The sequence below is a fragment of the Streptopelia decaocto genome, assembly GCF_964273445.1.
Source record: "Streptopelia decaocto genome assembly, chromosome: Z".
NCBI lineage: Eukaryota > Metazoa > Chordata > Aves > Columbiformes > Columbidae > Streptopelia > Streptopelia decaocto.
The window spans coordinates 55,899,895-55,912,746 of record NC_138657.1 but is presented as its reverse complement, the minus strand read 5'-3'; the positions used below and the strand labels follow the sequence as shown (position 1 = coordinate 55,912,746).

General features: G+C 41.0%; 1 protein-coding gene across 1 annotated transcript; it reads left to right on the top strand.

Annotated features, from left to right (window-relative positions):
• The first annotated feature begins 6,768 nt into the window (after positions 1–6,768).
• On the top strand, positions 6,769–11,067 carry GPX8 (glutathione peroxidase 8 (putative)). The gene is made up of 3 exons (XM_082074713.1): positions 6,769–6,999; positions 7,610–7,871; positions 10,309–11,067. The coding sequence occupies exons 1-3, from the start codon at positions 6,793–6,795 to the stop codon at positions 10,470–10,472; spliced, it is 633 nt and encodes a 210-aa protein (XP_081930839.1). The 5' UTR covers positions 6,769–6,792; the 3' UTR covers positions 10,473–11,067.
• The last annotated feature ends 1,785 nt before the right edge of the window (positions 11,068–12,852 follow it).

The window sequence follows — 12,852 nt, the reverse complement described above, 5'->3', positions numbered from 1 at the left end:
GAGCTGGCAAAGTTTGCTTGCAGCCCTGAAGACCAATTGTGTCCTGGGCTGCACCAAAAGGAGTGTGGCTGGCAGGTCACGGGAGGTGATTCTGCCCCTCTGCTGTGCCCTCATGAGACCCCACCTGGAGTCCTGTGTCCAGCTCTGGAGCCCTCAGTACAGAACCTGCTGGAGAGTGGCCAGAGGAGGCCACAAAAATTATCAGAAGGATGGAACACTTCTCCTATGAGGACAGTTGCGGTTGTTCAGCCTGGAAAAGAGAAGGCCCCAGGAAGAATTTATTGTGGCCTTTCAGTACTTAGAGGGGGCTTACAAGAAAGATTAGGACAGACTTTTTAGTAGAGCCCATAGCAATAGGACAAGAGGTAATGGTTTTAAACTAGAAGAGGGGAGATTCAGACTAGATATAAGCAAGACATTTTTTACATGAACAGGCTGGAACAGGCTTCCCAGAGAGGTGGTAGATGGCCCATCATGGGAAAGAGAGGGCTCTGAGTAACCTGATATAGTTGAAGATGTCCCTGCTCATTGCAGCACAGTTAGACTAGACAACCTTTAAAGGTCCCTTCCAACCCAAACCACTATATGACTCTATGACTAAGAGTGAAGACAATTACATGTGCTCATGTTTTTAAAAGACACTACATTTTAAGGAAGAATGTTTTACATGCATTATTTCACAGAAAGTTCTTATCTGACAAAAAAGTTTTATTAAATTTCTCTGTGGGGTAGATTTAGCTAAGACCCATTGGGCTGTGTATTTTAACAATTCTAAAATTTACAGACTCTCCAGTCAGACCATAGAGGGGGCTGGGAAGGAAGAAAGCGCTGTTGTTGAAAGGAGGATTTTCCTAACTATTGTGCTTATTTAGAGAGGAAAATTATTGCCTTAAGGACCAGGTTTCCCAGAATGATGTAAAAGCATGCAACATCCAATGACCTTCAAGAGTATAATTATTACAAGTCATCAACCAACAAGCCTATTAGCCCACCTGTTCTGACACTATCTCCTTTTCTTAGAAGTTGACCTTGATAATCTCAGAGAAACTTCACAATAACATTAATTAAGGATTGTAAACCACTATAAGCAAGGGGTATGCATCTCTGAAACATCCTCATCAATGTTTATAAATATGTAAAGGGTGAGTGTCACGAGGATGGAGACAGGCTCTTCTCGGTGACAACCAATGATAGGACAAGAGGTAATGGGTTCAAACTGGAACACAGGAGGTTCCACTTAAATATGAGAAGAAACTTCTTCTCAGTGAGGGTAACAGAGCACTGGAACAGGCTGCCCAGGGAGGTTGTGGAGTCTCCTTCTCTGGAGACATTCAAAACCCGCCTGGACACTTTCCTGTGTAACCTCATCTAGGTGTTCCTGCTCCAGCAGGGAGATTGGACTAGGTGATCTTTCAAGGTCCCTTCCAATCCCTAACATTCTGTGATTCTTAGTCAACAATTGCAGTCAAAAAAGTAATCACGTGAAAGCAGCTATCAGTATCTTCAGTACTGGCCTTGCAGCTGGTGCAATCGAGGAAAGGAAAACACAGGAAAAAGCATGGTCACTGACTAGAAGTTTATTACTTAAAATATGAACAGTCAAAATTAGATAGCACTAAAATAGAGAAGTAGTTTTGAGTGTAATGTTATGGTAATAACTTTTACTGATACAGACAAGGATCACCACATTCTCCATAAGAAGTAAATTTTCAAGAAGTTAGTGAACAGAAACAAGTGAGTGGCTGGAGCACAGGCTTATTTAAGATCTCTAAAAAGCAATGGATACTGCCTAAAAGGTTAAAAAAAAAAAAATTGGTTGTCAGTGTCCACTAGGAAAAATTAAGGGATAAAGTGTACAGGACTAGAAAACAATACCTAAATGGGAGTGATTTGAAGTCTTTGTTTCACATGTTAGGCAGATTCCACATGTTCTTTCATCCTTGACTGACAATCAGACCTTTTATTGTCATTACATAAAATTTTTTTCTCAGAAAAAAAAAAAATCCACTTCTTGGTAAATTTCTCATAGCACAGCATTCTGTCTACGTGACAAAATGAACAGCTACATCCTGAACAACTGAATAAACTATTTTGGTCACACACAGTGGTTATTAAAGCAAGTAGAAAACTGAGTCATTCATGCTTTTCATGCATATTTTTTTACAATATACATTTTCCCTCAGAAGTAACACATGTATCTTGAGGGCTTCATTACCTTGGTTTCAATTTTAGTTTGCAGGACAACAGGCCAGAGGAAGGGGAGAGAAGCTGAGTCAAATGACAAAGTAGTTGCTCCAGACATATCTTAACTAGACCTCCTCTTGTTACTGTTCTCCATGTCAGTAAGGTAATATCCACATAACAGATTCCAAGACAAAGATAAAGTAAAAAAAAAAAATCAGGAAAGTAAATATCCTACCTGTTTATCTGCATGTTGCACTACTCACCCATCTCTTTTTCATTTCAGCTCTTCTGTTTTTCCTGCCTTCCAAGCCTGCTGCAGCATGACTGCTATGTAGAGTCACAAGAGTTTTTGTGACAGAGAGTTTCTTAGGCACCTGAGGTGTCACTGGAAAAACAATTTCAACTGAAACAATACCTTTAAAAACCATACACAGGAATATTTGTCAAGTACTTTTCAGAATAACACTTATTTCACAGTAGTAGTACTCTGAAAGCAGATCTGACACACTAAGTGGGACAATGCAAATCCTGACATTGAAACCAGTCACCTTTCTTTCCTTTTGTCAGTGAAGAGGCATTTTTCCAGCACTATTCATCTTATCCTATACAAGATGTCTAAAAAAAGGTCAGGTTGATCATCCCCTTTATAAAGAGTGCCTGTTTACTACTACAGCCCATATCCAGCCTTAGATTATTGAACCTGGTTACACAGGATCCTACCCCATAATAAATCAATATCTGATTCTCCAGAACTATACAGACTTTCACCACTGCTGGTAGAGACAGCATGCAGGATCTTCTGGTCTAGAAACTGAAGCAGGGAAGACTCCAGTTCGGTTTAGAACCCAAGTTTCCTAGTGCTGGGTATGTATTATTGAACTGCTCTGGTATTCTGCTCAGCAAAAGACAGGATTGCTCTTCCTGACCAATAGCCACAGCATCATAGGAACACATCCTAAACACTAAACAGCATATTTTATTTGCTTGCTAAAGATTTAAATTATTAACCAAGAAATCAGTCTTGTTTAGTTTCTTAGATCTTCCAGGAAGCTCTTCTTGTACATGTATATTCTTGTAAACCCTTCCTCATTTCCCCCTAGCATAGCACTGCTGGAAGTAGGAGACAGTGAGTTCAAAGGCTCATTTAACCCTCCCTCAGATCCCTCTGTTGTTGACAAACAGCCTCCCCTAGAGTCAGTTCTTCTACAGACCAAGTCAGAGTCCTGAAAGTTTGAACTGTGCTCTGAATGGCCCTTGGATAAGCCTTTCCCTAAGGTGAGTTAAGTCTGACTGTCTCTTGGCCACTGTCCCTTTGTCAATACCCAACACTTTATGCATTGGAGGTGAGACAGTAACACAGGGAAAGCGTCTCCCTCAGTGAGCATACACTATACCACATCCAGGCATGCAGACTGGTCCAAGTTCTGCAGTTACAGCTAGGTCTGCAGTAGCTGTGTATAAGTCAAAGGTGAAACAGAAGGAAGTGAAATAGAGAGGTATGAATCTTCCTACTCTCCTGTCAGTTATTGCAAACTATTCCAGATATGAAGGTGCAGCTGCACACCCTGTGCACAGTTACAGCCCAGTGCAACTTAAACCCAGTCCAATACAGCCCCATCATAGAGGAAAAAAGATTGGTCTGCACCAGACACGGCTTAGCTGGGGATGAGACTTTTTGTCCTCTCTTTTCCTTTCATCCCGCCCCCGCCCTTGATGTCAGCTGTCTGTAGGACCTGCTGTCCTAGGCTGTCTGCACACTGGTGACAGTGACCTTTGGCCCAGCTTTCCTCCCACGACAGCCATGTGCTCCTGCTCAGAGGACACTGGCCATGAGCTTGCTCTGCCTGTGAAAGTCTGCACAGACTGCACGTATGCCCAGAGCCCCTGACAACCAGGGCACGGGGAGAAACAAACTACACCTTACACTAACTCCCCAATCCAGGTTATCTCCTAAGTCCCTGATCCCTGAATGAGGCCATTCCTTCGCATGCAGTCTGACCTGGAGCCTTCCCAGGTGTGCTGACAAGCGGGGGCCCTCCGGCGGGACAGAGATGGGTCAGGCAGCAGACTCTGCGCCGCTCCCTCGCACCTCCTCTCCTGTGCGGCTGCTGCCATCGTGTGACAACAGGGCTGCTCACCACCGCAGCCCTGGCCGCCAGCCTCCTCTTAATGGACCTCTTAAACCTGGAGTACGTGGTCCTTTCTGAGCCTGGGACCTGCACATGTGAAAGCAGACAAAACACCTCAGTTAGTCATTACTTAAAGTCATTCTGTCCCTTCACACTGTTTCGAGTTTTCCTCTGCCACGCCACATGGGCTCAGCCCAGCTCAGAGCAGCAGGCCATAGAAATGCATGTTGGGCTGAGATGGCTACAGCAGTCAGTCATCTGGGTGAAAAAAGAGTGAAATGAAAAAAAAAAGAAAAAAACCCCACAGAACAGAAAGACTCAAATGTCCCCTGAATCAACTGTCTCACAAAAGGCCTGTGGCAGAGAAGAAAACTAAATTTGCATCATTCATGCAGTAGGCTACAGCACCGGCCTTTGAAAGACCCAAAGCATCTTCGGACACTTCATGCAGTACCCTGGGTCTGGTGCTTCCTGAGAGATGGGCATTTGGGCAAAGCCACATATCTGCTGTCTGGAGTCAGGCTGGTTTGCTGATCTTCACCCAAAGAACTTAGCTTACTTCTGATTCCTTAATCTTCTCACCACTGCTGTGCCTTGTTCATCTTATTATTTCATATGTTATCTTACACTTTTTAACATATTAAGATATAGTAAATAAAGATTAAATGACAGTTGTATATTCCTACCTCCAAATTCATTCACAGAGCAATTTGTGTCAGAAAAAAAAAAAAACATAAGAGCATATCAAAATTTGAAATGTAAGAGCCTAGATAATATTGAACACAAGATTTTGTTTTCCAGACAGTTTTAAAGCAATGCTTTAAGGAAAACAGGGAAAGTAACAACAGTAGGGAAGCACACTAAGTATAATAGGCTTCCAGATCAGTATTAGGTACTCCAGTAAATAAATATAACAGATTATATCTTGTAATTTTTGTTTATCTCAGAAATAATATTAGACAAAAGTTCCAAGCTGTTGAGATGTAACTTAGACACCAATATTTTGCATGGATTTTCTGAAATCAAACACATTTAAACATTATTTCCCAAGCATCTCTCTGTTACATAGAACTGTGTAAGTCTTGTTAAACAAAATGAACATGGACCTTAGCTATTAGAGAACATAACATAAATGTTTGAACATACCACTCTGATATTGCACAATCAAGGATCTTTGAAGTGATATCAAAGTCAATGAAAAGCAATAGGCCCCTAGATTCCAGGTTTCACCTTCAGAAAGTCCCATTCTATTTTCATCCTTTAAAATATAGCCTCTGAGTGCAGCTAAAAATCGGAGTGATAAGAAAAAAAAACTGAGATAGAAATCACTCTTCAATGATGGTTTGAACTGGGAGGAAAAGTCAGCAGAGGCAACACAGGCCAAAAGACTGTAGCTTAGAAAAGCCAAAGAACAGAAATGGTGAGGAAGACAAAACAAAATCCTGACAGCTGAGAGGAAGAGAGGGAATCACAAATGGACAGACAGAAAGAGGGAATAACTAAGCAGGGAAAGACAGGGTAAAAAATAGAAAATGTTGGTTTTTCCATAACTGAGTAGTAACCAGTATATGTTGATGTGTCTTCAGAAACTAAGACCAACAGTCAAATATATTTAAAATATAAAACAATAACATTACAACAGATAAAACACCAGGCGTGTGTGGCTCTAAAGTACCGAGTGTCTTTTACAGTTGCTTCAGCAAACCGCCACTGGAGCTGACTGGCTTAGACCTGAGATTCTCAGCTAACTCATTCTTCTCTCCTGCAGACATTCCATCTTCTCCTCTCAGCACAGATAGTTGCCCGTTAGCCAGCAGCAAGGAAAATACCAACTATTTTCCATCATCAGCCATCCTTTCCATTAAAAAGCAAACACTTCCTTTTCTTCCCTTATGCCATCCTATAAACAAGGAGTTTTTCTCTGCCCCATATGCTGTAAAAGAGTTAAAAAAGCAAACTGCCTGTGATCACACAGCAGCTGATGAGAGGCAGGACGGTGGCTGTAAATGGGGTGGCTCCTGCCATATTGCTCTCCTTCCACCTGAACAGCTGGCCCAAAACTTCTTCCCCGGGTCAGTCTGACAGCGCAGGTACCTGCTGCTGAACAGCCCTGCCTGGGACACGCGAGGGGCCCCGGGGATGTGCGAGAGCTGCCCTGCAGACACACACAAGCAGCCCCTCTCAAGACAGCATGCTAACACAGTGTACCCCACACAGCTCAGTTAAATAAAGCAATCACCATCCTTAGGAGATGGGAACGCACGTGTCATTCATCCCTTCTTTTTCACAGACTGAGAGATTTCTGTACTTTACCCAAGAGCTCTGAAGCCCAGCAAAGGCACTGTGAAATGAAACAGCCAGTCCCACAACTGGGACAAGACGAGCAGCTTTTTCTTTCCAGCCCAAGCTGGGAGTTTCGTATTTCAGCTCCTCCTTCACATTCCAGGCCTGCCCAGGCTCCCCTCCAAAAGTTTTGAAAATGGAGACTCTCACAACTACTTATCCTGTGAAATATTCAGTGCCCAAAGCCCGGGTCTTTGTTGTCTTTCTGTCGATGGTTTTGTGTACCGCCATTCTCTGCCTGCTACAACTCAGATTTTTTAAACCTAAAATCAAAGATTTTTATTCTTTCGAAGTCAAGGATTCACGAGGAAGGATCATTTCCTTGGAGAAGTACAGAGGGAAAGTAAGTTACAACTTTATTATCTCTTTGTCTTGAATCTTTACTGACAGACAGGCCTCCTTTTGTAGGTTAATGAAAAGTTTGATTATGGAAATTTTCAGCAGATTTGTGCTAAATTCTTATTCTTCAAACGGCAAGCTGGAGAAGAATTTATTTTATCTAGGCCTGCTCCAGGAATTCACTATTGGAGCTGATAAATCAATAAAAATGTTCTTTTGTATTCTTTGCTATAAATCAGTGTAGCCTAACAACGGCATCTGTGCATTTTATTCTTAGTTAAGAATGGTAGCATGTTATGCTGAATTCCAGAGGTTGATGTAATAAATATTATTTTAGTGCCTGTCGTAAATATCTTTTTTACGCTTATATTTAAACAAAGCTGTAAGCTTAAGTTTATCCATTTACTGATTTTCAAAACAAGATGTCTGAAAGTAAATATCTTCAGCTGCTATCATTCTTATCCACTTAATGAAATTATGATCAGAAAGATTGAAATCAGCCTTCAGGCAAGAATGAGTGTGGTAGTTGGATATGCCATTTTAAGACAGAATTGTAATCTCTATGCCATCTGTAGGGTTTTTTTCTTACTATTCTTACTTCTGTTTCTCTGAAGGCAACTTTGGTTGTAAACGTGGCCAGTTACTGCCAACACACAGACAAAAACTACATCGCGCTACAAGAGCTACACAGAGAGTTTGGTCCCTCCCACTTCACTGTGCTGGCTTTTCCCTGCAACCAGTTCGGAGAATCAGAGCCCAGCTCAAGCCAGGAAATAGAATCTTTTGCCAAAGGAAACTACGGAGTAACCTTCCCTATTTTCCACAAAATCAAGATCCTAGGATCAGAAGCAGAGCCTGCCTTTAGATTTCTAATAGGTAACTATTTTCTTAACTATTTTCTTTTATATATCGAGCTGCCTGTAACCATGGCATTTTCCCTAGGTTCCAGCTGAGTTAGTTTGTCAGGCCTAACCTAAGAAAACATCATAGCTGTATCTGGAAAGCATCCATTTCTCCGCAATGATTATAAAAGCAGCCTACTGTGACCAGCCCAGCTGGCAATATCTGTTTTGTGGGCATATAAACTTGAGTGCAAAGACTCGCACCTGCAAAACCCCATTTCAAATTTTGTATGTTGGAAAGCAGCTATTCTTACAGAAGAAAATGTAACTATAGGTATCTTAATATTACTGAAAGATTTTACATAAATGTGGTGACGAGAAGATTCCTTTTTAGCTATCATGTGTCCACCATTATGTAAACTGTATTATAAATCAGAATTATATGTACTGTAGTTCCATATAAGCAGTGATTTGCATTAATTTGTCTCGTGAACTTCAGGGCCCAGCCTTCAAATACTCCTGTTACAATAAGCATTTACTGACTTAGAGCCTCATACTCTCACAAGCAAAATGAAACCCACTTCAGTTGACAAAAGAGCCCACAGACCCAAAGCCAACTTAAAAAGCCTCTCTGAATTCTTCAGGGCTTTGCCAGGTCTTTGACTTGACATACATCATACTAAACACTTCTATATGAAAGAAAAGATAATTGGAACTTAAACGTTCTCTGTCACATTATTTTAATTAGAAAATAAGGTAGGAGAATGCCCAAACCTGTATTCCATCTTCATGCCCCAAGACAGGATCACAGCTACCCAAAAAGTGCTACATACGCTTCTCCAGACTGTTAGAGCCACAATATGAGAGATTCTAAAACATCCCTGTCTCCTCCAGTTCTTTACAGCTCCTTTTGTCAGAAAGCAATTTCAACATCTAAATTAAATCTTTCTTACACCACTTAGGCCTACTGCTTCTTGACATGTTCTCTGCGATACCTCTTGTGTACTTGAAACGTATTATCATTTAAGTGGTCACAGTTGTCACCATAATTGTGTTTCTTCCTGCCTCTCCTTAGGCACGTCACTAAAGACCTCTGGTAAAGCCTCCTTGCTCCAAGTTGCCTGATATCCAGTGGAATTACCAAATGCACTCTGGAGGTGCTTCTTAGTTAATTGTAGAGCAATCACTGCAGTCAGTATCTGATGTTACTACCTATATAGAAACAGAACTGCCATACTCACTCAATCATTCTTGTTTGACATGCTGTTCACCCACAAGAAGGAAAATATCCTCTGGTACTTAAATACTTTAAAGTAAGGACTTTCTTTCCTGCTGTTTCACCTGAAATCACTGTGCATTCCTCAATTACAGAAGCACCTGTTTTCTTTTTGTAGCTGTCTTGACAATAGTTGAACACCTTTATGCTGCATTCCCTTGTGACTGCAACTGCTAGCTACCATTTGTCTAGCGCTGTCAGACAGTCTAGTGCAAAAAATAATCCACTGGCAGCATAAACATGGTGCCATGGCCTCTACACAACTGCTTCTTCTTGCTTTCATAGCAGCAAGGTACCTTGTTGGGCCAGTGCAAGGCTCATGGCCTCACCTTTCCTAAAACAATGTCCAGCTTCCTATGTTTTTGTATGAGTTATTCATAGGCATTAATGAATACTGGAAGAATATTCAGAGATGGTGTTATGTTACTTCGAGACTGATCCTACATAAAACAAAAACTCGAAGATATAATTACTAGCTGGGCCAGAGCCTCCATGACATGAGTTTTACTGTACCTGTTTGCTTGCCATGGTGTCCCCTTACAGTCCTGACATTCCAAATATAGTCCAGTGCACTGCTTCTAAGAATCACTGTAGGGTTCAGCACTGTTCCCCACTGGACATCTGTTCCCCAGTTAAAAATCTCCTAGAGTTTTCTTCTAGTTCTTCCCTTGAAAAGAGTTTTCCCTCAAAGCTTGTGAGACTCTTGAAGGACAAAGCCAGAGTCAGGGAACTGCTTCTGCCTCCTCTAGGAGCCACAGTTTCCTGATAGCTCCTTGATCGCAGAAATTGTCTTGCCAGGTATTCATGATAGCACAGGTACCAGTAAGGTTTTGCCTCATGGGATGAAAGGAGCTGAATTAAGCCATCACCAGTATGTCCTCCTGCTCCCATTTCACTTCCTCTAAACCAAGATAAAACTGGGGATTCCCCAAATGATTATGCAGCCTTCATATCCTCCTGCCTAGGAAACAGAGTGTAGTAAAATTAGGAATGCTTAAACAGTTTCACAAGAAAGGGAGAGCATTATTCACCTCCCACTTTTCAGATCATTAACACCGACCCGTAAATCCATTCCAAGACTACTAGGAAAGAACAAGGTGGGATTACTTCAACATAAATAGCTGAAGAATCACTGCAGGGTAATGAAACAATTACAAGTCTAAGTCACTAAAATGATCTGATGGCATTCTTACAGATTCATCAAAGAAAGAGCCTCGATGGAATTTCTGGAAGTACCTTGTCAACCCTGAGGGTAAAGTTGTGAAATTCTGGAGACCAGAAGAGCCCATAGAAAGTATCAAGCCAGAAGTAGCATCATTAATCAGACAGATTATCGTGAAAAAAAGAGAAGACCTCTAAAAAAGCCATTCCCACTGTGAATTCATTTAACAGCATGGGTGCACAACTTCACTACACTCCTGGGAAATGCTGCTAGAAGCTAAACCATGAGGTGAACTTACTTCTCTTTAGTGCTAGTCTTTTCATCCACAGCATGTCAGTTAATGTTGGATTGGCTCCTGCAACAGCCTTGAGAACTGCTGAGGTTACTGAGCATGGCAAGGCACTCAGTACTTTGCATGAATGGACCTTCAATTTGCATAAAGTTTCTGAATGTTTCTTTAAATGCTGACAATAGCTAATTACAATTGTCACCAGGAGAAGAGCTAAGAAGGGGATTGGTTGATAAATTACTCAGTATTTGCACCAAAGAGTTTTGCTTCCCATCTACCAATAACAAAGAGGTTTTGATATTCCACTAACACATAACTGCCCTGACTGAAAGACATGGCACCCAGAGGCATCATACCAGGTTTTTAAGAGACAAATGTAACTGAACATACCAGCTTTGCAATATCTTCTCAAGGAAGATTACTGAAATGCAAAGCTGTCACCTTAGTTGTAAAAAACTGTACATAGAAAATAAAGATTATTATTAAAAGAAGAATCACAAAAATATTTCCTTGCCTGCTTTGTATTTTGATTCATTTTGCATTTCACCTTTACTGCAACACCTTCAACCTCTTTGCCCTTGTACATACATTTGCACTCAGCACAGTGCCTCAGCTGTGAGCTCTGCTGGATTACCAGCCTTCTGACCCAGACAAAGGAAGGGCCTGTGTGAATACACATGGTTACTTACAGCAGGATTCAAGGGGCAGTGAAAGTCAACAGCCTGGTACTCTCACACACATCTTTTTAAGACCATGCTCCCCAGCCATCTGCTTCAGATCTCTAGAATAAAACAGCAGTCTTCAAGCAGAGGTAGAACAAGAGGGTGACTCTTCTTATCTTGCAATCTCGCCAGTCCAGCATTACCTGCAAACTCACTTCTACTTCAGCTTCTGCTGTTCTGTTTCCAACTGCCAAGTGTTTTGATCTGTCTGTTTTACAAAGGAAGACAGTAAATTGAAATAAGGAACCTCATTCCAGCTGTTTAAGTCTTAAAGGAGGGCTGAGATAACAGAAACAAGGGAAAACAGTGTCTCAGAAGAGTTTTCTGTATCAAAAAGGACTGGCAGCATTACTGCTGTTCTCCTGTAAGACTAAAAGTGACTGAAAGTAAGTGAAGGGCATCAAAATGTTTTCCAAGAATGATGGCCACTTAACTGTATTTAAAAGGTGAGAAATTCAAATGCAATTTTAAAAAAGTTTTTTTTTCTATTCATTTACTGAATTAATTGAGAATTAAAAAAAATATGGATAAGGACATCATAATATTTAAAAAGAAAAGCTAGATGTGGAGGATCACACAAAATCACCCTCAATAATGACAACCATCATTTTGGAAGGGAAGTCAAACCTTATGCATGACAAATACAGCCACTTTCAGAGGTCAGTTAAGGTCTACATAAGGATCTAGTTAGTTCAATGCACCTACTGCTGAGATTTTAGACCAATCTCTGAGCTGTTTGCCATTAGCCAAATCCATCAAAACAGTTCTTGTGCTGAGCTACCACGTTTTACTCCAGTCTCCTTGCACAGGTACAGTTCCAGGCTCAGGAACATTTAGCAGACGCTATCAAGTGATTTTTGTCACATGTCCCTGCTGCTTTGATGGCGCAAAAAAAGATAATTCAGGTATGGACCTTCTCCCCTCACTGGGAGCAGTCTAGATCCCATGGAGCTAAGGGACAGGATGCAATGTTTTTCCCATAAATGGTTGATGATACCTTTACTTGAAAACGTATGACTAAAACATGCACATTTCCACTCATGTGCACTGCTATAGCTACCTGTGTTTCATATCACTGAATAAAAAAAAAAAAAAAAGAGGTAGATATAAAGAAATGTTTGGTGCTGTTCGTGGAACTCCTGAAAAAACCTGTTTTAGTCCTGATAGTGCCTGATAGTTATTCAGCACACCGGAAATTCCACTTAAGTTCTTTAAGCACCCTATGAAAGATCAACAGCGTAGTATCATTTTCTAGTTTGGAAGGGATCAGGAGGGAAGAGAGTGTGCACACCTTGCTTGTGATTCACTCACTAAATCTCATCTTCTGCTTTTCACAGGATATACTAATCTTAAATAACTCAATGCCAGCATTAAAGTTAAATTTCCTGTTATTTAGAAATAGCATGGAATATTAGCAAATGAGTGGACACAATTATTTAACTCACTCCTTCCTGAATTACTTTTACTTCAGATTCCTAGAAAAAGGTTTTGCTTGAGAAAAGAGTGATTGAATTTCTTATTTCACTGTTTGGTCACAACCTGCTATGGCCATCTTATGTAGAAATG

Coding starts and splice junctions, on each gene's coding strand:
- GPX8 (XM_082074713.1), top strand. CDS start 6,793: ATGGAGACTCTCACAACTACTTATCCTGTGAAATATTCAGTGCCCAAA. Junction 7,000..7,609: donor TGGAGAAGTACAGAGGGAAA/GTAAGTTACAAC, acceptor GTTTCTCTGAAG/GCAACTTTGGTTGTAAACGT. Junction 7,872..10,308: donor TGCCTTTAGATTTCTAATAG/GTAACTATTTTC, acceptor GCATTCTTACAG/ATTCATCAAAGAAAGAGCCT.